This window comes from Lepus europaeus, chromosome 5, assembly GCF_033115175.1.
Source record: "Lepus europaeus isolate LE1 chromosome 5, mLepTim1.pri, whole genome shotgun sequence".
Taxonomy (NCBI): Eukaryota; Metazoa; Chordata; class Mammalia; order Lagomorpha; family Leporidae; genus Lepus; species Lepus europaeus.
Window position 1 is genome coordinate 27,359,884 of NC_084831.1, and position 26,848 is coordinate 27,386,731.

At 40.8% G+C, this 26,848-nt stretch overlaps 1 protein-coding gene across 7 annotated transcripts in view; it reads left to right on the plus strand.

The window, feature by feature from the left end:
• The window catches only part of ZMYM4 (zinc finger MYM-type containing 4), a 183,001-nt gene that overhangs the window by 43,614 nt on the left and 112,539 nt on the right, over nt 1–26,848 (plus strand). For 6 of the 7 annotated variants that reach the window (XM_062190933.1, XM_062190935.1, XM_062190934.1 and 3 more), the window contains exon 2: nt 21,109–21,154. In XM_062190933.1, the coding sequence (XP_062046917.1) occupies nt 21,109–21,154 (46 nt within the window). Of the gene's footprint in view, nt 1–21,108; nt 21,155–26,848 lie in introns of those variants that run through there. The other variant, XM_062190939.1, reaches the window with a different exon arrangement.

The following is a 26,848-nucleotide window of genomic DNA, read 5'->3' on the forward strand; positions in this document are numbered from 1 at the left end:
TTCTGTTGGTTCACCCCCCAAATGGCCGCTACGGCCGGCACGCTGTGCTGATCTGAAGCCAGGAGCCAGGTGCTTCCTCTTGGTCTCCCATGCTGGTGCAGGGCCCAAGCAACTGGGCCATCCTCCACTGCCTTCCCGGACCACAGCAGAGAGCTGGACTGGAAGGGGAGCAACCGGGACTAGAACCCGGGGTGCCGGCGCCACAGGCGGAGGATTAGCCAAGAGAGCCGCGGCGCCGGCCTGTAATAGAGCATTTCTAATGACTGCTTCTCTGAGCTTGAAATTAACTTGGTTACTTCGTTTTACAGAGCTGTAAATTTGTAAAATCCACATTAACTCCACTGCTACTTTGTACTGTGGTGTTTATTCTATGTAACATTAAAAAACAAAACGTGCTGCCAGCACATCAAGTGTGAATTACAAATGACAAGGATATGTATAGCAAGTTGATAGATAGTTTTGTACTGATGGAGAAACCAAACCTATGTTGTTTTTAAGTTCATGTCAAAGTAATTTCAGTGGAAACAATCATTTTGTTCAATTAACTTTAAATGAACTTTGAGGGCCAGTGTTGTGGTGCACCAGATTAAGCTGCCACCTGTGATACCTGCATCCCTTATGAATACTGACTTAAGTCTGGCTGCCTCACTTTTAATCCAGTTCCCTGCTAATGTTTGTGGAAAATAATTGAAGGTGGCTGAAGTTCTTATGTCCTTGCCACCCATGTCCAAGAACTGGATGGAATTCCAGGCTCTTGGCTTTGGCCTGGCCCAGCCCTGGCTGTTTTGGTCATTTGGGGAGTAAACCAGAGGATGTAATATGTCTTGCTCGCTCTCTCTTTAACTCTGCCTTTCAAATAAATAAATATCCAAAAGTAAAACTTTAAATAAATTTTGGAATGAATAAAGATGAGAAAAGAAGATAGATTTGATTCTATCTTAAATGAAGTGTTGTTAATGTCCTAAGAAGTCATTTAATTAGGGAAGAAAAAAAATACATTATGGAGAGAGAATGAAACCTACTTTTATAGTTTCCTCACCAGGTTTTCAGCTTTCATTATATTAATTTGAGTTCTTTGTTTATATCTAGCTTGAGAGTCAATTGTGAACCTTAGGTCTGAGTAAACTTTTAGGATTCTACAGACAAGTTCATCAATTTACATGAGATGAAAAATTCGAACCCCAAAAGAATGTTAGAGATTTAGTTGTAAAGGAGTGACTAGAATGTAATAGTGTTGAAAGTAGTAGTCTTTCTTGAGACCTCTTAGATATTTGACAGCAGTTACTTTGCTCAACTAATTAAATTTTTCTGTGCAACTAGTCCTCATTTTGCATATGCTTGGATTTCAGTTGCTTTGGTTGAAAATGAAGTGCCCTAACAATATAGTTCAGATTTCATTTACCATAGTACATTAACTGTGAATAACTGCAAAAGTCTAAACTTTGATGCTAGCTTCTTAGTCAACCATTATGTAATTAGCAGATGTCTGAGATGATCAGTGACCAATCATGTCATTTCTTGCAATGTCTATGGACTTTGGTCACTGTACATGTGTTATTTAGTTTATACACAGACAGTAAAGTTTATAGTTGTACTGCTTCTTTGTTTCTCAGTGATAAATGCATGTGACATTTTAAAAAAATGGATAACAAAATAATTGGCCAGCAAAAAATGAAAGTGTTGAAATTCAGAAATGAAAAGTAATAATGGAAGAACTGAAAAATTAGATAAGTTTAGAAAACTTGAAAATGATGCTATGTAAGTGAAAATAGGACAGAAAGTAGGCCTGCATGTGGCCATGGTGTGAACGGTTTTGAAAAAAATTAATAAATATAAAAACATCATTTTGACATCATTTAATTTAAATTGTACAGGCACAGATCCCAGTCAGTTTGACTAACAGCCTAAAGCATTGAAGTTAGTTGCTGGATTGATTAAAAAATAGTAATTAAAATGAGATTGAAGAACTTTTTATTGCCAATCAAGATTGGTTTCGTCATCGCAGAACCACAAGTATTAATGATAAGCTCTCTGGGGAAGCTGCTGGAGTAAATAGGGTTCCTGCTGTGAAATTTGCATCCAGATATAGCAGGTAGGTAGAATCATCAGCTATTTAAAATTGATGAGACTTTATTTTTTATTTTTGAAAGCTTTTATTTAATAAATATAAATTTCATAGGTACAGTTTTTTGGAATATAGTGGTCCTTCATTTTTTGGAATATAGATGCCTTCCCACCCCCACGCCCGTCCCAGCCTCCTGCTCCCTCTCCCATCTCATTCTTCATTAAGATTATCTTTATATACAGAAGATCGACTCTATGCTAAGTAAAGATTTCAATAGTTTGCACCCACACAGACACATAAAGTATAAAGTACTATTTGAAGACAAGTTTTACCGTTAATTCTCATAGTACAACTCATTAAGGACAGAGGTCCTACATGGGGAGCAAGTGCACAGTGACTCCTGTTGTTAATTTAACAATTGACACTTTTATTTGTGATGTCAGTGATCACCTGAGGCTCTTGTCATGAGCTTCCAAGGCTGTGGAAGCCTTTTGAGTCCACAAACTCTGAGATTATTTAGACAGGGCCATAATCCAAGTGAATGTTTTCTCCTTCAGAGAAAGGTACCTCCTTCTTTGATGGCACGTTCTTTCCACTGGGATCTCACTCACAGAGATCTTTCATGTAGGCCATTTTTTGCCACAGTGTCTTGGCTTTCCATGCCTGAAATGCTCTCATGGGCTTTTTAGCCAGATCCAAATTCCTTAAGGGCTGGTTCTGAGGCCAGAGTGCTGTTTAGGGCATTTGGATGGGACATGTTTTGTTTTGTTTTGTTTTGTTTTGTTTTTAAATATTTTCCTACTGGCATTGTAGCACAGAGAATTAAGCTGCTGCCTGTGATGCTGGCATCCCATATGACTGCCGGTTCAATTCCCAGCTGCTCCACTTCCAGTCCAGCTCTCTGCTAAGTGCAGGAAGCTGGCCTTAGTGCTTGGGCCCCTGCCACCCATGCAGGAGACCCTAATGGAGTTCCAGGCTCCTGGCTTAGGCCTCTCTCAACACTAGCTATTGCAGCTATTTGGGAAGTGAACCAGTGGATGGAAGATTCTCTCTCACTCTCACTCTCACTCTCACTATGCCTTTGATATAAGTAAAATAAACCTTTAAAAAATTAAAAATGTTTATTTTAATTATTTTTTGAGAGGAGAACTACAGACAGGGAGAGACAGAAAGGTCTTCTGTCTGTACAGTGCAGACACTCAGATGCAGAATGTAGGCATCCTAACTAGCACTTAACTGCTGTGTCAAATGGCTGCCCCAGACAGGTTTTTTGTTTTGTTTTGTTTTGAAAGAAGTCCCATTATTAATTTCGAAACTCAAGAGTGACCATAATGAGGAGTGTTTAAATTTGCAGCCTGATGAGGAACTTATTAATAAGGCTGATTTATTGACACAGCTGAGGAATGTGTGACAGGAAGGGTGACAATGTACTGATGGAAGTGATGCTATAGGAATTTCATAGTGATACTCGTGAAGATATTCAAAGATGAAAAGGGCAAAGCATAACATTTTGGAAGCTAATCATAGCCTAGAAGGAGTTATTGACCATTTGCCAAAGCTTGGGAAAGATGCTGTTTCTGTATTGTTAGTTACAGGAGGAGAAGGTGGCCCGCGTTGTCTACTGATAGGTTCTTTTTCACAAAGCAGTAAAATACTTTATTTATTTATTTATTTTTTTGACAGGCAGAGTGGACAGTGAGAGAGAGAGAGACAGGAAAGGTCTTCCTTTTGCCGTTGGTTCACCCTCCAATGGCCGCCGCGGTAGCGCGCTGCGGCCGGCGCACCGCGCTGTTCCGATGGCAGGAGCTAGGTGCTTCTCCTGGTCTCCCATGGGGTGCAGGACCCAAGGACTTGGGCCATCCTCCACTGCACTCCCTGGCCACAGCAGAGAGCTGGCCTGGAAGAGGGGCAACCGGGACAGGATCGGTGCCCCGACCGGGACTAGAACCCGGTGTGCCGGCGCCGCAAGGCGGAGGATTAGCCTAGTGAGCCGTGGCGCCGGCTAGCAGTAAAATACTTTAATTTTTAGTGTTTCTTATGTTTTAAACTATTGCATTCCCTATACATTTAAACTGACAGAATTTTAATGTTTTGACAAACATTTTAAGAGACCATAGAACAACTGTAATATTTTTCTTTGTTCACTAAGATTGCTTTGAATAATATCAGCTATTTTTATTTTTATGGTCCTGTACTATGGGCTACTTGTATAAAATTTTTTTCTCCCATAGCAAATTTACTACATATTCCACCTTTAGAAAATGTTTTTAGAAATCCCCAGGATGAATAAATTTGAAAGAGTAACCAAGGGGTGTTTGGATGGGGATAACAGCACAGAAAACCTGGCAGTACCATTGTGAGGGTAAAGGAGGAGGATTTTTTGATTTGGAGTGATCTGATGTGGGTGTAAATATTTTTACAAAGCTTTTGTTTGTATGAAAGGCAGAGAGAAAGAGGGACACAGATTGGCAAGGGGAGATCTTTCATATGCTGGATCATTCCCCAAATGCCTGCAACAGCCAGGACTGGGCCAGGCTGAAGCCAGGAGCCTGGAATTCCATCTAGGTCTCCCATATGGGTGGCAGGGACCCATCACTTGCTATCTTCCATGCTGCAAATTAATAGGAAGATGGCATTGAGAATGGAGCTGGGACTGGAACCTAGGTACTCTGATATGGGATATAGGCATCCTAAGCAGTTTTTTTTTTTTTAAGATTTATTTATTTATTTATTTGAAAGGCAGAGTTACAAAGAGGCAGGGGGAGAGAGAGAGAGAAAGAGAAAGCGAGAGAGAGATCTTCCATCTGCTGGTTCACTCCCCAGGTGGCCGCAAGGGCTGAAACTGCACTGACCCGAAGCCAGGAGCCAGGAGCTTTTTTGGGGTTTCCCACATGGGTGCAGGGTCCCAAGGACATGGGCATCTTCCACTGCTTTCCCAGGCCATAGCAGAGAGCGGGATTGGAAATGAAACAACCAGAACCAGAACCGGTGCCCATACGGGATGCCTGCACTGTAGGCGGTGGTTTTACCCACTGTGCCACAGTGCCGGCCCTCTGGCAGTCAGCTTCTAAAACCCTAGGGATCTTCTGAATGATGTGTCTTTTTTAAGTTAAATAGATGATAGTAGCTGGGAGCGGTTAGATAGCTTTAGGATGGAGACTGGCCACCATAAAGACCAAGGTATGATGAGCTGGCTCAAGGTTGAGGCAGTCATCAATGGATATTTAATCAGCCATGGTTTTTCCTACTGAAGCTTCTGTAAAAACCCACCATAGGGCTGGAATTGTGGTGTAGCAGGTTAAGCTGCCACTTGTGATGGTCAGTGTCCTATATGGGCACCACTTCAAGTCCCGGCTGCTCCACTTCAATCCAGCTCCCTGATCATGTGCCTGGCAAAGTAGCTGAAGATGACCCAAGTGTTTGGGTCACTGCCACCCACGTGGGAGTCCGTATGGAGTTCCAGGATTCTGGATTTGGGCTTGGTACCAGCCCAGGCCATTGCAGCCATTTGGGGAGTCACCCAGCAGGTGGAAAATCTCTCTGTCTCTGCTTCTCTCTAATTCTGCCTTTCAAATAAATATAAATTATTAAAAAAGTAAAACATTGCCAGATATTACACACACACACACACACAATGACTGGGTTCATAGAGCTTCCAGATTGCTAAATTTGTGAACATGTGAAGAAGGTAATGTGCTCAGAGAAGGCATGGAAGCTCAGTTCTCCCCCTTTCCTTGCCCTCTGTTCTTTTGTCTGGCTGTTTGTGTCCTTTGTAATGTCCTCTTTCTTTATAAGTTTATTTTTATTTATTTGAAAGGCAAAGGGTTGACTCCCCAGATGCAAACAACTAGGGCTGGGCCAGGCTGTAGCCAGGAGCTAAGAACTCCATCTGGGTGTCCTTTGTGGGTGGCCGGGACCCCATACTTGAGCCATCATCTGCTGCCACAGTCCCATGAGCAGGAACCTGGATTGGAAGCAGAGGTTGGGCTCAATCCCAGGCACACTGATCTGGGATGCGGGTGACTCAAGGGACACAACACCTGCTCTGTAATCTACTTTGTAGAAAAACTCAATAAATGCATTACACTGAGTTCTGTGAGTGATTCTAGCAAATTAACTGAACACGTGGGAACCCTAAGTTATAACCAGTTAGCCAGAAACACCAAGCTTTGTACTAGGGCTCAGTGATCTGATGCTAACTCCAGATAGATAGTGTCAGGATTGAATTGAATTATAGAGCACTATTAAAATCAAGCAAAGACTGTAGAGATGAATCTCCAATAGAGAGACTTTTACAAGAGTACTTCAAAAAAGTTTGTAGAAAAATTAAATGAAAAGATAGTTTATTTTGATGCAAAGAACTTTGAAATCCTTGCATAGTTTTTTTGTATAATAGATTTTCCATGAATTTTTTTTTCTTTTTAAAGATTCATTTATTTATTTGAAAGGCAGAGTTACAGAGAGGCAAAGGCAGAGAGAGAGAGAGAGAGAGAGAGATGGATGGAGGGAGAGAGGAAGGGAGGGAGGGGTCTTCCATCCTCTTGTTTGCTCCCCAAATGGCTGCAATGGCCGGAGCTGGGCTGATCTGAAGCCAGGAGCCAGAAGCTTCTTCTAGGTCTCCCATGTGGGTACAGGGTCCCAAGCACTTGGTTCATCTTCTACTGCTTTCCCAGGCCATAGCAGAGAGCTGGATCGGAATTGGAGCAGCCAGGAATTGAACTGGCATCCATATGGGATGCTGGCACTGCAGGCAGCGGCTTCACCTGTTATGCCAGAGCACTGACCCCTTCCATGAATTTTAGAAGACCACTCATGTTCATGAATTTCAAATTATTTTTTGCACTAAATAAACATTTTAATTTCATTTTTCCACAGACCTTTTGAAGCGCCTCTGTATTTGGGAATAAAGAATAAGATTGCAACCAGGGGCACATGCACACTTAGACCAGGGTGGCTTCTGGTATGTTCAAAGAACAAAGGAAAGGTTTGGGGTTTAATTAAGACAGAAATTGTGCAAGTTGTTTGAGGAGCTGGCAAGCTGTCATTGGCAAGCTGCAGCAGTTACTCAGTAAAGTTAGTCTTAAGGTCAAATAGCTGGCAATTCCATTGATAGATGCTAAAAAGGAAAATACACTCTTAAAGATAAGACAGGCAGCTTTGCTAGTTTGGTCTATTGGGGAAGTTTCTCTAACAGTTGTTTCTGACCAGAATGTTTTCTCCCATGGCCTCTCAATTCTATTTTAGATAGGTATGACAAGAATGTTATTATTTGTATGCTCTTTTTCCACAACACCCAGTTGGTATCTGCTGGAGAATTGGTTGATGTGTAGGCAAACTGCCCCACACACCTTGTCACATAAATACGTTATGACAGTATAGTAGGAGAAAAATAGCCCCCAGGCTAGGATATTCTTTTACCTGTTCCCTAACTTTGAAAAGTGTGGAATTTCTGATCCTTTACATAGTCTTGATCTCCTTTAGGTTCTATTAAGAGAAACTTAGCTAGATTGTTTAGTTATTGTGTAATTCTAAAGGTCCTTGACTAAAAGAGTGTGTCTTTTTATTGATTTCTTTTTTAGGTAATCTCCCAAATGGGGTTAAAACACAAGTTTTGTGTAACCCCTGTTATTTGTCAGCAGGTAAATCTACAAAAATAGGATGTTTTATGATGGTTTCAGGAATGTGTCTGTGTACTTGATTCCTTATAACAATCCTAAATATGCAGAAAAGTTTTCTATAGTTGAGATCATGGAAACCTTTCCTATGGCAGTGATAGAAAAAAGAGTTGTGAATTGTACTTTGTTTAGGAAGTTGGTTGTGTGGGATGTATGTGGAGTTATGGCATCATAATGTAACTTTAGCTCAGTCATGGAAACTAAGTAAATGTTTGCTATGAATTAAAACTGTAAAAGCTTAAAGCATGGTGCATAAAATTCCAGATGTATTGAAGCTGCCTGAGAGGCTGATTGAGCTACAGGTCCCTCAGCATAGCTGGAGTACTTGCCTTGGAAATGGGAATGTGATGGGAATGTGAAGGCAAAAGAAGCTGAAGAAGATGGAGGCCTGATTTTAGAGGGATATTTGCTCAGAAGAGTGGATGTTTTTTTCAGGAAACTTTTTCAGAGCTGTGTGTGTCCATCTCTCTAACCTCTCAGTTCCTGCATTTCTTTATCTGTAATACAGATATACTAACAAGACCTAATTTATTAAATTTTGGGAAGAATAAATTTAAATTCCATAAAGTTCTTGGGGAAGAAAAAGCCAGACATATAGTGAATTTCCTGCTAAGTGTTAACTGATGATTATAACACTGAGAAGCTGCTGACTACCTAAAGATTTCTGTAATGTGGGGAAGGTATTTGACTAGTGTTTTTCTTTTTTTTTTTTTTTTTAAGATTTATTTATTTATTTATTTGAAAGAGTTAAACAGAGAGAGGAGAAGCAGAGAGAGAGAGAGGACTTCCATCTGCTGATTCACTCCCCAGATGGCTGCAACGGCTGGAGCTGCGCCGATCTCCAGGAGCTTCTTCTGGGTCTCCTGCAGGTGAAGGGGCCCAAAGAGTTGGGCCCTGCTTTCCCAGGCCATAGCAGAGAGCTGGATTGGAAGAGGAGCAGTTGGGTCTTGAACCAGCGCCCATATGGGATGCTGGATCTTCAGGCCAATGCTTTAACCCGCTGCGCTGGCCCTAACATAGTGGTTTAAGACACCTGTTTAAGAACCCATATTAAGGGCCGCGCCATTGCTTACTTGGTTAATCCTCCGCCTGAGGCGCCAGCATCCCACATGGGTGCTGGTTCTAGTCCCGGCTGCTCCACTTCCGATCCAACTCTCTGCTCTGGCCTGGGAAAGCAGTGGAAGATGGCTCAACTCCTTGGGCCCCTGCACCTGCACTTGAGACCTGGATGAAGCTCCTGGCTCCTGGCCTCGGATCAGCGCAGGTCCGGCCGTTGTGGCCAATTAATTGGGGAGTGAGGAATGAACCATAGGATGGAAGACCTCTCTCTCTCTCTGCCTCTCCTCTCTCTCTGTGTAACTCTGACTTTCAGATAAATAAATAAATCTTTAATGGCACAGGTAGTTGAGTTCCTGCCGCCTATGTGGGTGGTCTGGAAAGCTTTGGCCTGGCCCAGCCCCATGTCATTGCAGGCTGGATAAGAGCTTTTCTCCCTCTCTCTCAAACAAACAAACAAACAAATCCATAACTAGGCAGCTAACAGAAACAAGAATTACAGGAATTATTATGGAAACATTCATACCCAAAGTGAAAATGAAAAGTTTTCAGAAATGTAAAATAAGACAACAGAATGCGAATTGGTACAAAAATGCTCATATATTGGTAGAATGCTTTTGTTGTGTACTTTGGTAACATCTATCAAAAGTTTAAATGTGTATGCCCTTTAACCTAGTGATTAGGATGACAACTATAATGTTTGTTTTTTTAAAAAAACTAGAAACAATTAAATGTCCATTAGTACAATACAATAAAACCTGTGTATCTACCAAAATTATGTAATTGCAAGATATGCTGTTGGATTTTTTTTAATGATTTATTTATTTATCTGAAAGATTTATAGAGAGGAGAGACAGAGATATTCCACCTGCTGGTTTACTCCCCAAATGATTGCAATAGCCAGGGCTGGGCCAAGCTGAAGTTAGGAGTCAGGTCTACGATGTGGGTGCAGGGACTCAAGGACTTGGTGCATCTTCCGCTGCTTTCCCAGCAGGGACCTGGATCAGAAGTGGAGCAGCCAGGACTCGAACAGTGATTTTACCTGCTATGCTACAGCACTGCCCCCAACTGTTAGGCTTTTAGAAAACAAGGTGAATTTCTCTGTCTCCATTTATTTGTATCTTTGACAATTTGAGAGAACATGGTCTCTCATTTTTTTTTTCTTTTAAGATTTATGTCTTTATTTGAGAGGCAGAGTTAGAGAGAGAGAAAGAGAGACAGATCTATCTTCCATCAGGTGGCTCACTCCCCAAATGGCTACCACTGCTGAGGCTATGTCAAGGCTGAAGCCAGGAGCCAGGAACTCCATCCTGCTCTCCCATATGGGTATAGGGGCTCAAGTAGTTGGACCATCTTCCATTGCTTTCCCAGGTGTACTAGCAGCAAGCTGGATTGGAAGTGGAGCAACTGGGACGAACCAGTGCCCATATGGGATTTGGGCATCAAAGGTGGTGCCTTAACCCACTGTACCACAGTGTTGGCTCTGGTATCACATTTTCATTTTGATTTTGGTTGAGAATGAATATTTAGTATTTAGGTTCTTTGGTCATTATCAGTTGGGTTGATAGTGTTTGAGTCTAAGACTGCTTTATAGGTAGTATATTAACCATTGTCATGCGAGTCCCATCTTTAACATATTTATTTATTTATTTGAAAGGGAGAGTGACAGAGAGAGAAAAAGAGAAAGAGAGAGATAATCTTCCATCTGCTAGTTCATTCCCTAAATGGCCACAATGGCTAACCCTGGGCCAGGCTGAAACCAGGAGCCTGGACTGCCATTCGGGTCTCCCAAGTGGGTGACAGAGGCCAAGTACTTGTCTGTCTAATGCTGCTTTCCCAGATGCATTAGTGGGGAGCTGGATAAGAAGTAGAGCAGCTGGGACTCAAACCAGTACTCTGATATGGAATGCTGGCATGGTAAGTAAGTGTTTAACCTGCTATAATACCTTGACCTCTTTTTTTTTTTTTTTTTTATTTGACAGGTAGAGTTACAGACAGGGAGAGAGAGAGAGACAGAGAGAAAGGTCTTCCTTTAGTAGGTTCACTCACCAAATGGCCACCACAGCTGGCGCTGCACCGATTGGAAGCCAGGAGCCAGGTGCCCCTCCTGGTCTCCCATGCGGGTGCAGGGCCCAAGCACTTGGGCCATCCTCCACTGCCCTCCCGGGCCACAGCAGAGAGCTGGACTGGAAGAGGAGCAACTGGGACTAGAACCCAACGCTAATGGGATGCCGGCGCCGCAGGCAAAGGATTAACCAAGTGAGCCACGGCGCCAGCCCCTTAAATATTTTTTTCTGTTTCTGGTTAAAAGACTTTCCTATCTTCTTTAGTGCTTTTTTTTTTTTTTCTATTATCAACTTATCTGGAACTAATTTTGTTGTGAAATTAATCCAAATTTTTCCATCTTGAATGGTTTCTTGTTATACTCTAGTTCTTCTAAGAAACAGTGTTGATTATTGGGTTTAGCAGTGTGGAGATATCCCTCGTGACTTTGACAAGAAAAGTTTTAGTAGAAATAGTAGGGGCCAGTGCCTTACTGATGTGGGTTCAAGAGGCAGGAATTGGAGGCAGCTTGTATAGACAGCTCATGGAGTTTTGCTGTCAATGAGAGCAGAAAAATGTATAGTAATTATAGGAGGATGTGGAGGACATGACAAACATTTTTTAAGATGAGAAGGAATGATAGCATTTGTGTGTGTGCTGTAGGAATGATACAGTAGTAAGGGAGGTGCTTTCCCAGGCACATTAGCAGGGAGCTAGATTGGAAATGGAGCAACTGGACTCAAACTGGCACCCGTATGGGAAGCTGGTGTCACAGGTGGTAGCTTTATCTGCAACACCAGAACACTGGCCCCGAGTTTGACTTTTTTATGCCCCATATATAAATGAGATCATGTGTCATTTGTCTTCTGTATCTAGCTTAGTTCATTTAACATTATGTCCTCCAGTTTTATCCTCATAATAGGATTTCCTACTTAAAGGCTGAATAGTATTCCATTATGTGTGAGTATATACTAGATTTTCATCTATTGATGGATGCTTGGATTCACTTCTTATCTTGGCTATTATGAGTAATGCTACAGTAAACATGGGAGTGCTAGTACCTCTTTGACCAACTGTTTGTCTTTTGACTATATATCCAGTAATAGAATCCATAGATTGATGTATCATATGGTAATCTGTTGTTAATTTTTGAGGAAGCTTCATTCTGTTTCCATAGTTGCATTTTGTATATTTTCACTAATTATTTTCTATTTTTTTATTATTATTTTTAAAAATATCTCCCTTATTGTTTTTTTTTTTTTTAAGATTTATTTATTTATTTGAAAGAGTTACACACAGAGAGAAGGAGAGGCAGAGGGAGAGAGGTCTTCCATACGCTGGTTCACTCTGCATCTGGCTGCCTCAGCCAGAGCTGTACTGAAACGAAGCCAGGAGCCAGGAGCTTCTTCTGGGTCTCCCATATGGGTACTGGGGCCCAAGGACTCTGGCCATCTTCTACTGCTTTCTCAGGCCATAGCAGAGAGCTGGATCAGAAGTGGGGCAGCTGGGGCTCGAACCGGCACTCATATGGGATGCCAGCACTGCAGACGGCAGCTTTACCCGCTGAGCCACAGAAAATAGTTATTTTCTATTTTTTTAGTATACTTCACATTTATCAATTTATTGCCAAGTAGGTAGCCCATTATTGTATCTTTAATCTAGGAAAGGGTTTATTTTCTTCCTCATAATTATTTTGATCCAGCATTTTCTTAGATATTTGGATATTCTTTTTTTCTTTTACTCTTCTGATGTCCTTGATAATGATTTTGTCTACTTGCCTTTCTCACTTCCTGTGATGTTTTTCAGTTTCATCCATTTTGTGGCAAAGGCAAGATTTCTTTCTTTTTTACCTCTGTGTAGTATTCCATAATACATATAACCCATTATTTCTTTATTCAGTCTTCAGTTGATGGACATTTGGGTTGATTCCATATCTTAGCTGTTGTGAATTGAGCTGCAGTAAACATTGGGATACAGGTAACTTTTTCATATGCTGATTTCATTTCCCTTAGGTAAATTCCCAGGAGTAGGATGGCTGAGTCATATGGTAGGTCTGTATTCAGATTTTTGAGGTATCTCCATGCTGTCTTCCACAGTGGCTGTTACAGTTTACATTCCTACCAGCAGAGGATTAGGGTACCGTTTTCCTCACATCCTCGCCAACATTTGTTGTTTTTTGATTTCTGTATGAAAGCTATCCTAACAGAGGTGAGTTTTTATTATGGTTTTGGTTTGCATTTCCCTGATGGCCAGTGATTCTTAGCATTTTTTCATTTGTCTGTTGGCCATTTGGATTTCCTTTTTTGAAAAATGTGTAATTCCTTTGCCCGTTTGTTGACTGGATTGTTTGTTTTGTTGTGGTTGAGTTTCTTGATCTCTTTATATATTATGGTTATTAATTCTTTATCAGTTGTATAGTTGGCAAATAATTTCTCCCATTCTGTTGGTTGCCTCTTTACTTTCCCGTTTCTTTTGTTGTGCAGAAACTTCTCAATTTGATGTAATCTGGTTTGTCAATTTTGGCTTTGATTGCCTGTGATTCTGGAGTCTTTTCCAAGAACTATTTGCCTATTCCAGTGTCTTGCAGAGTTTCCTTAATGTTCTCTAATAATTTGATGCTATCGGTTTGTAGATTTAGGTCTTTAATCCACTTGAGTAGATTGTTGTGTAAGATGTAAGGTATGGGTCTTGCTTCATACTTCTTCCTCATGTGGAGATCCAATTTTCCCAGCACCGTTTATTGAAGAGACTGTACCTGTTCTAGGGATTGATTTTAGCTCCTTTGTCAAAGATAAGTTGGTTGTAAATGCATGGGTTGATTTCTGTTCTGTTCCAGTGGTCTGTCAATATGTTTTTGTACAGTACCAGGCTATTTTTATTATAACTGCCTTGTAGTATTTCTTGAAATCTAGTACTTGAAGCCTCTGGCTTTGTTTCTGTGGTATAAGATTGCTTTAACTATTCTGGGTCTCCTGTGTTTCCATATGAATTTCAGAATCGTTTTTTTATATCTGAGAAGAATGTCGGTGTTTTAATTGGTGTTGCATTGAATCTGTAAGTTGTTTTCAGTAATATGGACATTTTGATGATATTGATAACATGGGAGATTTTTCCAGTTTCTTGTGTCTTCTTCTATTTCTTTCTTTAATGCTTTCTAATTCTCATTGTAGAGATCTTTGACATCCTTGTTTAAATTTATTCCAAGCTATTTAATTTTTTTTTTTGTAGCTGTTGTGAATGGGATTGATTTTAAGTTCTTTCTCAGTCCGGCGCCGTGGCTCAACAGGCTAATCCTCCACCTAGTGGCGCCAGCACACCAGGTTCTAGTCCCGGTCGGGGCGCAAGATTCTGTCCCAGTTGCCCCTCTTCCAGGCCACCTCTCTGCTATGGCCAGGGAGTGCAGTGGAGGATGGCCCAAGTGCTTGGGCCCTGCACCCCATGGGAGACCAGGAGAAGCACCTGGCTCCTGCCTTTGGATCAGCATGGTGCGCCAGCAGCAGCGCACTGGCCACGGTGGCCATTGGAGGGTGAACAAACGGCAAAGGAAGACCTTTCTCTCTGTCTCTCTCTCTCTCTCTCTGTCCACTCTGCCTGTCAAAAATAAAAATAAAATAAATAAATAAAAAGAAGTTCTTTCTCAACTGTGGCATTGTCGGTGTATACAAAGGCTGTTGATTTTATATCCTGCCACTTACCAAACTATTTTATGAGTTGCAATAGTGTTTTCATCTCTAATTTTATTGAGTTGTAGCTTCTCTTTCCTTTTTTTTTGGGGTAGTTAAGCCAGTGGTTGGTCAATTTTGTTAAAAAAAACTCTTCATTTTGCTATCTTTTTGTATTGTTTTTGTTTGTTTCAATTTTGTTATTTCTTCTCCAATTTTTTTTTTTTTTTTTGACAGAGTGGATAGTGAGAGAGAGAGAGAGACAGAGAGAAAGAGAGAAAGGTCTTCCTTTTTGCCATTGGTTCACCCTCCAATGGCCGCTGCGGCCGGTGCATCTCGCTGATCTGAAGCCAGGAGCCAGGTGCTTCTCCTGGTCTCCCTTGTGGGTGCAGGGCCCAAGGACTTCGGCCATCCTCCACTGCCTTCCTGGGCCATAGCAGAGAGCTGGCCTGGAAGAGGGGCAACTGGGATAGAATCCAGCGCCCCAACCGGGACTAGAACCCGGTGTGCCGGCGCCACAGGCAGAGGATTAGCCTGTTAAGCCACGGCGCCGGCCTCTTCTCCAATTTTAATCATTTCTTTTCTCCTACTAGTTTTGGGTTTGGTTTGCTGTTGTTTTTCTAGGTCTTTGAGATACATTGATAGCTCATTTATTTGGTTATTTTCCAGTTTCTTGATGTAGGCACCAATTGCCATGAACTTTCCTCTTAACACTGCTTTTGTTGTAGCCCATAAGTTTTTTGTTTTTTGTTTTTTTAAGATTTATTTATTTATTTGAGAGGCAGAGTTACAGAGAGGCGGAGGCAAAAATAGAGTGAGAGGAAATCTTTCATCTGCTCACTCCCCAAATATCCGCGATGACCGGAGCTGCACCGATCCAAAGCCAGGAGCCAGGAGCTTCTTCTGGGTCTTCCACGCGGTGCAGGAGCCCAAGCACTTGGGCCATCTTGTACTGCTTTCCCAGGCCATAGCAGAGAGCTGGATCATAAGTGGAGCAGCCGGGTCTCAAACTGGCACCCATATGGGATGCCAGTGCTTCAGGCTAGGGCGTTAATCCGCTGTGCCACAGCTCTGGCCCCTATTAAAGATTAAAAAAAAAAAAATCAGGGCCGGCGCCGTGGCTCACTTGGTTAATCCTCCGCCTGCGGCGCTGGCATCCCATATGGGCGCCGGGTTCTGGTCCTGGTTGCTCCTCTTCCAGTCCAGCTCTCTGCTGTGGCCCGGGAGGGCAGTGGAGGATGGCCCACGTGCTTGGGCACCTGCACCTGCATGGGAGACCAGGTGGAAGCACCTGGCTCCTGGCTTTGGATTGGCGCAGCGCCGGCCGTGGTGGCCATTTGAGGAGTGAACCAATGGAAGGAAGACCTTTCTCTCTGTCTCTCTTTCTCACTGTCTAACTCTATCTGTCAAATAAAAAAAATTAAAAAAAAAAAAATCAGCATGAGTGTTAAGTTTAAGTAAATCTTTCATGAAACTTGGATGAGAAGTGTGATACTGATTTCCAAGCTAAATTAACAATGGCTTATATCTAATTTCTTATTTATAAATGTAAGGTTAAACAAGAAACACTTAAAATTGTCTTATAAAACTGTAATACTATTACAGAGTTAAGAGTTACATGTAAATTTCCAGCTGCTATAATTTAAGCAGATATTCTGGAGTTCTGCCCACATTTAAATGAGAACTGTGTTAATGTTATCTGCAGATGGCTACAATAGCCGGTGCTGGGCCCGGCCGAAGCCAGGTGTCCAGAGCTCTCTCTAGGTGTCCCACGTGGGTGCAGGAGCCCAAGCACCCAGGCCATCCTCTGCTGCTGCTTCCAGGTACATCAGCAGGGATCTGAAGTGGAGCAGCTGGGACATGAACTGGAGTCCACATTGGGATGCGAGTGTTGCAGGCAGTGGCTTAACCCATTATGCTACAGTGCTGGACCCTGATGAAGTCTTGTCTTGTCCTGTTCAATCTTTCCTTGACAAGAACCTTCCCCTTGTCCACCCTGTCTCCTCAGTGTAGCTTGTAGATTGCAGTGCTTCTCTTAAGTAACCTTATGTAGTGTTCATACCCAGTGCCGTCGTTACTCACCTCATTACATCTCATTATCTGCGCATTATTTCATCTTACAGCATCACAAGAAAAATGGTAGGTAATAGAGTAATAAGATATTTTGAGAGAAAAAGACCATGTTTGCTTATTATTTATTATAATAGGTTGTAATCTTTTTTATTAATAGTTACTGTTGGTAATCTCTTGCTTTGCCTAGTTTATAAATAAAGCTTTATCATAGGTATGTAAGTACAGGAAAAAATACAATGTATATAGGGGTCAATGCTGCCCTGATTTTAGACATCTATTTGTGATCTTGAAACATAGCCCTCTCAGATGAGAGTGGACCACTTACTGTATTCATGGTTGTGCAGCTATCATCTCAATTTTAAAACATTTTCACTACAGATTAAGAAGTCCCATATTTATTAGCAGTTAAACTCTGCTTCTCTTCCCTCCTTCTCTAGCATACTCCCACTAGTCTTTTCTTTCCCTATGGTTGTAAAATGTAAACCCAGAAGCAACAAAAGGGACTTCCTGGATATTATTGCATCTTTTTGTAAACAAATACATAAATTGTTTGGAGATCAAGAAGCAGTGTTTTTTAACCTTTAAAACATTTATTTTATTGGTATACAATAGTTGTACATACTTATGTACATATTTACAGGGTACCACTTTATGATTAACTCAGGGTAACTAATTTTTCAGTCTCCTTGTTTTTTTAATTAATTGAGAAATAAATTAATTTTGAGAGAGGAGCAGAAAAAGAGAGGTTAGAAAGCAAGAGTTTGGTTTTGAAACTGTGAAGGAAACTTAATCCTGTGGTCTTTGACATTTGAAAAATGGTCTTCTCAAGTTTCAGTGCTTAATGTTCTTCCTGTCTGGGCTCCTTCATTTCTTCTGAGCAATAATTAACTATTTCCTGTACCATTATACTTTTATTTAAAAAAATTAGTTGAGAGGTAGAGAAAGAGAACAAGCTCCCATTTGCTGTTTCACTCCCCACATGCCCAAACAAAGCAGGGACTAAGCCAGGCTGAAACCAGCAACTGCTGCTGAGAACTCAAGTTCAGTCCAAATCTCCCAGGTTGGTGCCAGGAACCCAATTACTTGAGCCATCACCATGCCACCCAAGTTCTACATTAGCAGGAAGTTGGAGTGAGGACCCAGAGCCCTGTATATACCCAGTTACTGTGTTATGAGATGCAAGAATCTTAACTATAAAACCAAATGCCTGCTCGCCTCCCCAGTATAGTTTTATTTGAAAGGAGAATGACAGTGAGAGATCTTCCAACTGCTAGTTCACTCCTCAAATTGCCATAATGGCCCGGGCAGGCAATTCTGGAGCCAGGAGCCAAGAGCTAGGTCCTCCATGTGGAACCTTTCTTTCTTTTTTGTAAGATTTATTTTATGTATTTGAAAGAATTACATTGAGAGGTAGAGACAGAGAGAGAGAGGTCTTCTATCCACTGGTTCACTCCCCAGATGGCCGCAACGGCTGGAGCTGTGCCAATCTGAAGCCAGGAGCCAGGAGCTTCTTTCGGGACTCCCACGCGGGTGCAGGGGTCCAGGGACTTGGGCCATCTTGTACTGCTTTCCCAGGCCATAGCAGAGAGCTGAATAGGAAGAAGAGCAGCCGGGACTAGAACTGCTTCAGGCCAAGGCTTTAACCTGCTGTGCCGCAGCACTGACCCCCATGTGGGACCTTTCTTAGAGAACAGCCTTGGGGCCAGTGTTGTGGTGCAGTGGGTTGAACCACCACTTATGTCATGGGCATCCTATTTCAGAGTGCAATTTTGAGTCTCAGCTGTTTACTTCCTGTTCAGCTTCTTGTTAATGCATCAGAGAAGGCAGTGGAAGGTGGCCCAAGTGCTTGGGCCCCTGCCATCCATGTGGGAGACCTGGATGAAGTTCCGGGCTCCTTGGCTTTAGCCTGGACCCACCCTGGCTGTTACAGGCATTCAGGGAGTGAACCAGCAAGTAGAATATTGTTTTCTCTTTCTTTTTCTGTTGCTCTGCCTTTTAAATAAATAAATAATAAATCTTTTAAAAATTATGTAAGTATTTGTTTAAAAAGTAAGTCTTAGGAGTTAATGTTTATATATAGTATGTTCATAAGGTTAAATGATATGGTCCCCACCCTTTTAAATATTTTTTATTTATTTGAAAGAGTTACAAAGAGAGGTAGAGCCAGAGAGAGAGGTCTTTCATCCTCTGGTTCACTTCTCAAATGGCTGCAACTGCCGGAGATGAGCTGATCCAAAACAAGGAACTAAGAGCTTCTTCTGGATCTCCCATGCAGGTGCATGGGTCCAAGCACTTGGGCCATCTTCTACCGCTTTCTCAGGCCATAGCAGAGAGCTGGATCGGAAGTGGAGCAGCTGAAACTCAAACCAGAGCCCATATGGGACGCTGGCACTGCAGGCTGCAGCTTTAACCACAGTGCTGGCCCCGTTACGTAGTCCCTTAGAATGTTCCCTAAGTTACTCATACAGTAATGATTTACCACTTCAGCAATCATCACTGCCATTTATTTTTCTCATAACATTGTGTGCAAGACTATGTACTATCTTTGGTTCAAAATCAGGAAAAGTGCCTAGGGACAGTATTGTATAAAAATGTACATTATCTTTTTACACTTGAATTCCTCTTAATGTGGGAATGCACTTGCATTCTGACTTACCAGCGTCATATCTCCCAGTTTCCTTTTATGCTAGCTCATTGAGCAGAATGGGAGGCAGAGTGGCCTTCTCTATCTGTTTCCTTTTCTTTTCAGTATTTACTTAGTTGAATTCAATTATGTTAAATGTGTTTTCTGAATACACCTGGATTGTAAATTAGAAGTTCTTCCTCTGGTTTTCACTTGGAATTTCACCAAGGTGAATGTTTTTTTTTTTTTTTAATTAGTACTACTTTGGTGTTTGGTGGACCCATTCAATATCAAATAATTTTATCTTTATTTCAGGGAAAATTCCTTCTATTATTGCTTTCTTTTTTTAGGTTACCCTAAAAATGGCTGGTAGACTTACTGGTTCAGTCTTCTAAGTCGCATAAATTATCTTTGCCAACTTTTTGCCCTTTTGTTTTTCAAAAATTGATTGAGAGTTTGTTGGGCCAGCATTCTGGCATAGCAGGTAAAGTTGTTGCCTGCAGCACTGGCATTCTGTATGGATGCTGTTTCATGTCCCGACTGCTCCACTTTGAATCCAGCTCCCTGCTAATGACTTGGGAAAAGCAGAAGATAGATAGTACAGGTGCTTGGGCCCCTGCTACCCATGTGGAGACCTGGAAGAATTTCTTGGCTCCTGGTTTTGGTCTGGCCAACCCTGGCTGTTGAAGCCAACTGGGGATTGAACTAGCAGATGAAAGACCTCTCTCTCTGTCTCTCCCTCTCTCTCTCTAACTCTGATTTTCAGATAAATAAATATTTTTTAAAGTTTTTTTTAAATTTATTTGAAAGGCAAAGTTACAGAGAAAGAGGAGGAGGAGGAGGAAAAGAGAGAGAGAGAGTGAGAGAGAGAGAGAGAGAAATCGAAATAGAAATCTGCCATCTGCTGGTTTGCTTCCCAAATGGTTGCAACGGCCAGGGCTGCGCCAGACTGAAACCAGGAGTCCTGAGCTTACTCTGGGTCTCCCATGTGGGTGTAGGGCCCAAGGATTTGGGGCATTTTCCTTTGCTTTCCCATGCGGATGGAGCTGGATTCAAAGTGGAGCAGCTGAGTCTCAAACTGGTGCCCATATGGGATGCCAGTTGCAAGTGGAGGCTTAATCTGCCATGCCACAATGCTGGCCCCATAAATAAATCTTTAAAAAAAAAAAAAAAAAAAAAAAGGTTTCTTCTTTCAGTTGGGTAGCTGACTCCAGGTTGGAGTTAGCATAGTTTATCACGAAGCAGCATTCCTTGTATTCTTGCTTCATTGGTGAGTAGTAAATAGGGAAGCAGGAGGCTGGAATATAAAGCCTCAGCGCGGAGCATCTTGTTTCTTCAGTTCCTTGGTAGAATTGCCTGTGCTTTACTTTCTTTCCCTTCTGTGTTTTAAAGGTACAGTTACTGAGACTTGGCTGTTTCCTGTCCAAGGCCCTAACATACTCATTGGGAACCATCCCTCTAACATGGCTCATGTTATTTCAGAAGTAGCAGGTTTCTGGCTTCAGCCTAAGAATAAAAGCTGTTGCTGCCAGTTCTGTTCCATTTTGATAAGAAGTTTTACATAGTTCTTAGTCAATGTTAGTAAATGCTAAGAACTGGCTATATTTATTATTATTATTATTACAAATATTTATGATCTTCCATTTCCTTTTTTTTTGTACCTAAGAGTGATTTAAAAAATAGGGAAAGTGATTTATCTCTTGGTTTTTTATTTGGGAATTTTGGTATGAGAACTTCTGTTAATCCTAAATTTTATTTTCTATTTGGCTGTGTTTTTGTTCATGTTGTTGTGTATTCGCATAATTTAGATTGAAATTATAGCTCCTGGGGGAGCAGGGAGGGACACTAGTAAAATGTGATAGAAGAATATAGTAATAATAATACTTTTCTCTTTCCTTTTTGCTTTTTCAGTTTGAACAGAAAAGTGGTGCAGTTTTTGATGAAATTGTAGAGAACTGTAAGTACCATTTGAGAAAAAAGAGTCATGTTTTTAGGTAGTGTAAGTCTAAATAAACATCTATTTGTTTTTAGCTAGGGCTGATTCATGTGTTACTTTAATTAGAATTAGTCCATATTTCATCACATCATGTTAGTACTTGTAGCAGGTTAATTGAAATTGTAAAAGTCTTACACTTTATTTTTCAACAAGTATTTTATTCTCATAGTTACTGATGTGTTGAAATATTGCTATACCTTGTGCCAGTGTGAATTATATAGAAGATTATACTTATGGTTTTTTAAATTGTTTTTTGTTTACAGGGCTTCTATTTTTTCTGTAGAGTTTAAAAATTTTTTGTTATAAAAGTAATACATTGAGTTTTGTAATTTGGAAATGAATAAAAATAGAAAGTAAAAGCCTTTGTTATTACTATTCTCCAAAGATCACCAGTTTTAAAAGTTTAATATATATCTTTCCAGACTTTTTTCTATGAATGTATATTCATATATGGTTTGATATATGGGATTGATGTGTACATAGGTATTTATGGATACTGTTGGTTTTTACATTCAGTTGCATAGGTCTCATTCTATATCAATGATTATAGGCCAATTGCATCCTTTTTAATGACTGTTCAGTATTTTCTTATGACTGTATTGTAATTAACCAGCTTCCTCTATTATACATGTAACTTATCCTTAACTTTTGATTATTATAAACAGTGTTGAATATGTCTTCCTGTACACATCTTTGTATATTTGTTGAAGTGTTTTTGTAAGGTAAATTATAAGATAGAATCGGTGAATTGTAAAGGACTTTTGTGCTGGTTTGTGAAGGATACATTTTGCTAGCTAGAATTCCCTAGTTAAGGGACATGTTCTGTTCTTTAAGTGCACTCCCACCAGTAGGATCCCTGAGTACCTTTTTTCTGCTTGGAAATAGTTTGGTAATATTTTTGAGTGGTAACAGTTTCTTTATACTGCAGTCTAAATTTCAGTTATTTGATATGGAAAGATAACTAGCTCTCCTGATCTCCAGTGGATTTAAATCGTGAATGTCCTTTTTGTTGCACGCATAAAATCAGACTGTAGCTAGTTTATTGAGAAGAAACTTTTTAGCTATATATTGAGGTATTTTACAAATTTAGGATAAAGAACAGATTCCTTCCACAGTACTCAGCAAAAGGAGATTATGAGCCCGTTGTCTACATTGCTGCCATAGTGCCTTTTGTTCCAGTGACTTTTAGTTTTCCAGTGTATCCATTTTAAATTTCGAGTTCTAGAAGAAAGATACAATTGGACCACCATGATTCTGTCCTTCCTCTTTGAACCAGTCATCTGTGGTCACAGACACAGGGTTGGAAAGTAAAGCATTGCTGTTAGAAGATGTCCTCTCTGCTAGTGCTTGTCACATTCACCAAATCGCAGTGTGGGTTCACTCAGCTCTGTATGTTGTTGATAGAAATGAACCAAGTGGTTTTGCAATGGAGATTTTAATGTAAAGCTTTCTTTGTTAAAGTAGTAACAACAATCTTGAAGGCAGCAGGAATCTATCTTGAAGCTATGACCAAGCTACTGTACCTGGGACCCTACATCCAGCATTGGGGTTTATGTTTCTGGTACATAGTACTTTTCTGTTCCAGTTCCTCAGACGTTATTGGGGTGGAGATTAACAAGCAGAACCTTTTACACCAAATGTTGGATGCAAATGGTGCAACAAATATTATTCTTCAATATTATTTATTATTTCTTCCCCCTTTCTAATAGTTTAAAGGGATTTTGAAAGCTCTGGAGACTGAGAACTGACTAGCGTGGGAGCAGGGACTGACCTCTCTTCATAAAGGGGATTCAAGAACATAGACACCTATCCATGAGAGGGAAGGGTGAACTGCTGGATGGTATTCAGAAATTCTGTGGTACCAAAGATGGTCATGTGAGGCCTATCATTTTGTTGGGATCCACGTCCAGGAAGAGTAGATTGCTTGTGTGTCATCCAAGTGCCTCAAAACGTCTGGTGTAGCACTAGACTTGGGGTGTGCTCATTGCTGAAGCCCACTGGGACGTGAGGTTTCAAATACTTGTTTTGTAGTTCAGAATCTGCCCTGCTTGGATATAACCCATCTGAAACTTTCAGCAAAATATAGTATTTCAAAATATTCAAGGAAAAATAGAATTAAAATGTTTATTTAGATGCAAAAATTTTTGAAACACATGTATAATTTTTTCATAATATGCATTTTTAAAAAATGGCAGAGTTAGAGGAGAGACCGAGAGAGATCTTCCATTTACTGATTCACTCCCCAGATGGCTGCAGCTATGGGGCTGGGCCAGACTGAAGCTGGGAGTTTTATCTGAGTCTCCCATGTAGGTGGCAGAGGCCCAGACACTTGGGTCATCTTTCTTTTTTCCAATTTCTGTTTGTTTGCTTATTTGTTTTTTAAAAGATTTATTTATTTATTTGAAAGGCAGAGTTACAGAGAGGCAGATGTGGAGAAAGAGAGAAAAGGTCTTCCACCTGCTGGTTCCATTCCCAGTGGCCACAGTGGGTGGAGTTGGGCCAATCAGAAGCCAGAAGCCAGGAGCTTCTTCCGAGTCTTTCACATGGGTGCAGAGGCCCAAGGACTTAGGCCATCCTCCACTGTTTTCCCCTGCTATAGCAGAGAGCTGGATTGGAAGTGGAGCAGCTGGGACTCAAACCCATATGGATGCTGGTACTGCAGGAGGTGGCTTATCCTCAACGCCACAGTGCCAGTTGGTCTATCTTCTGCTTTTCCAGGAGCACTTAGCAGAGAGCTAAATCAGAAGTAGAGTAGCTGGCACTTCCAGCTAGTCACTCAGATGGGATTCTGTCATTGCAGGTGGTGACTTAATCTGCTGTGCCACAGTATAGGCCCTATAATATGCATTTCCTGTGAATTGTTTATCTGAAAAGCAGAGACGTAGGGAGAGATAGAACTTTTCCGAATTGCTGCTTACTCCCTAAACACAGCAGGCTTAAGTTAGGAGCCTGCAACTCAGTCCAGGTGGCAGGAACCTAAGTATTACAGCCACCACATCCTGCCTGTTAGGATGTGCATTTATTAACAGGAAGTTGGATGAGAAGACCACTTGTATGCATGGATTTCTAAATTTTTTGCACCAAAATAAACTTACCTTTAATTCTGTTTCCATGAAATTTTTAAAGTACTGTTACATCTACTAATTATTCACACATAAACTGGTAGAGCCTAACCCCATCAGTGAGGGGTTTCAGAAATTCGGTTTGAACATGAAAAAGCTGAGTTAACTTCGCAAGATATAGTGTGTTTGGTGAGAGAGATTTACAAGAAAAAGAAGAAAGGCTTTGATATTTTATACAGGTGAAAGGAGAAGGTACAGTTGTCCAACTTGTAGTTCATTTGTCAGGAGAATTTTTACTGTAAATATTTCAGGCTACATGGTGATTGAGGAAGTGAATGATAATAATGTGCATTATCTTCATTCATGTTCCCTTAACCATTGCTAGTCTACATGAAGCTCAAAAGAAGTTCAGATAGAATAGGGAATTTTTCTTAATTTAATGCATTTGGATACTTGCTTCCTTAAATCAAGGGCTTTTATTCATTAAAGCTCTGAATATCAGATTGTCATTCAGACTTTATAGCAGACTTTATAGCTTCAACAGAATATTGCTCATTTGATTATGAAGTACAGGCTGAAACCAGGAACCTGAAACTCCATCCAGGTCTCCCACGTGGGTGGTAGGGGCCCAAATATTTAAGCCATCTTCCACTGCTTTTCCCAGGTGCATTAGCATGGAGCTGGATTAGAAGTGGAGCAACAGGGATTCTAACCAGTGCTTATATGGATGCCAGCATTGCAGGCAGGAGCTTAACGTGTTGTACTACAACCTGGACCCCCAAACCATAACTACTTTAAGGCTTTTTGTCTGTTTTGTTTTTATTTACATAAAAGACAGAGTTACAGAGCAAGAGGAAGATACAGAGATCTTCCATCTGCTGGTTCACTCCCTAAATGGCTACAACAGCTGTGCTGGGCCAGGCTGAAACCAGGAGCTTGGAACTCCATTCAGATTCTACACAGGGATGACAGGGACCCAAGTCACTTAGACATCATCTGCTGCCCCCTAAGGTACATGTTAGCAGGAAGCTGGAATGGAAGCAGAGATGAGGCTCAGTCCCAGGCACTCATATGGGATGTGGACATTCCAAGAGGCAGATTAATCTGCTACACCACTGTGCCTGCCTCTGAACTAGAACTGCTTTGAAAGACTTGTTTGTACAGTCTGTTGCTGAGTGTTTTGATCTTTCCATCATTGTGAAGGAATATCTTCTTCCTGAAAATGTTTGAAGTATAGTTAAGTCTTCTTTAGGGGTGTAAACATGGGCAAGGTATTGAGATTGCATTAATGTAAAAGCCATAGTTCTTGATAATTAAAAAATATTTTAAAAATTTATTATTTATTTTTATTCATTTGAAAGGCAGAGAGACAGCAAACAGAGACAGAGATCTTTATCTGCTGCTTTGCTCCCCAAATGTCTGCCAAAAACAGGAGCCCAGAACTCCCTTGGATCTCCCACGTGGATTACAGAGATCCAAATAATTGAGTTATCTTCTGCTCCCCTCCCAGGGTACGCAGTAAATTAAGAAACTGGAATTGCAAGAGGAGCTTGGACTTGAACCCAGGCATACTCCAGTATAGTATAAAAACATCCCATCAACTATCTTACTGTGCCAAATGCTTTTCCCTCAGATTTTTGGTTCATTAAAAAGAGACACAGATTCTTCTTGAATTAACAAATTGAATAGTATAATGGTTTCAGAAGAACCAAGTGAACTAAACTAACTTTTGTTTTGACAATATATTGTTAAAAGGTTTATATTTTGGCAGCCAGTTTACAGCTATATTCAGTGTTATCAGTAAAATTGAGTGATGTCAGGGGAACTGATGGAACTGTAACTGTTTGAATATAAGAGGATTTCATATACACAGTATTGACCCATTTCTAATGCAGATATCAAAAACAGAACCTTACCACTAGAGTACTTGCAATAACATTTATGTGGATGAAATAGATGCACTTCTTTTTTTTCCTTGTTATTATTCTCTGTAAGCAATACAGTGTAACAGCTGTTTGCATTGTATTAGATATTTAAAGTAACCTAGAGGTTTTTTGAAGTATAGAGGATGTTGTAAACATAGGTTGTATGCAAATGTGAGGGAGTTTCAGAAGGTTTGTGGAAAAGTAGAATTAAAAGCTGTTGATGTTGGTACAAAAATTTGAAGTCCATGCATAAAAGGGATCTTCCAAAAGTTCATGGAAAATGTTTTATGAAGAAATTATGGACGGATTTCAAAATTTGTTTTCAGCAAAGTAAATTTATCTTTTTTCCAGACATTTTTTAAGGCTTCACTTTAAATTTTTTTTTTTTTTTTCCTGAAAGGCAGAGAGACCAGTCATCTGCTAGTACACTCCCCAGATGCCTGTGATTGCCCAGAGCTGAAGCCAGGAACCAAATTATTTGCACCATCACATTTGCTTCCTCAGGTCTGCATCAGCAGGAGGTTGGAGTCACTGGAGCAGGGTATCAAATCCAAGTTCTTCGATGTGGGATGTGGGCCTCTTAACTACAAAACTAAATGCCTACCCCTAAACTTACCCTTTAATTCCATTTTCCATAAACTTTTTGAAGTCCTTTTGCACCATGCCAT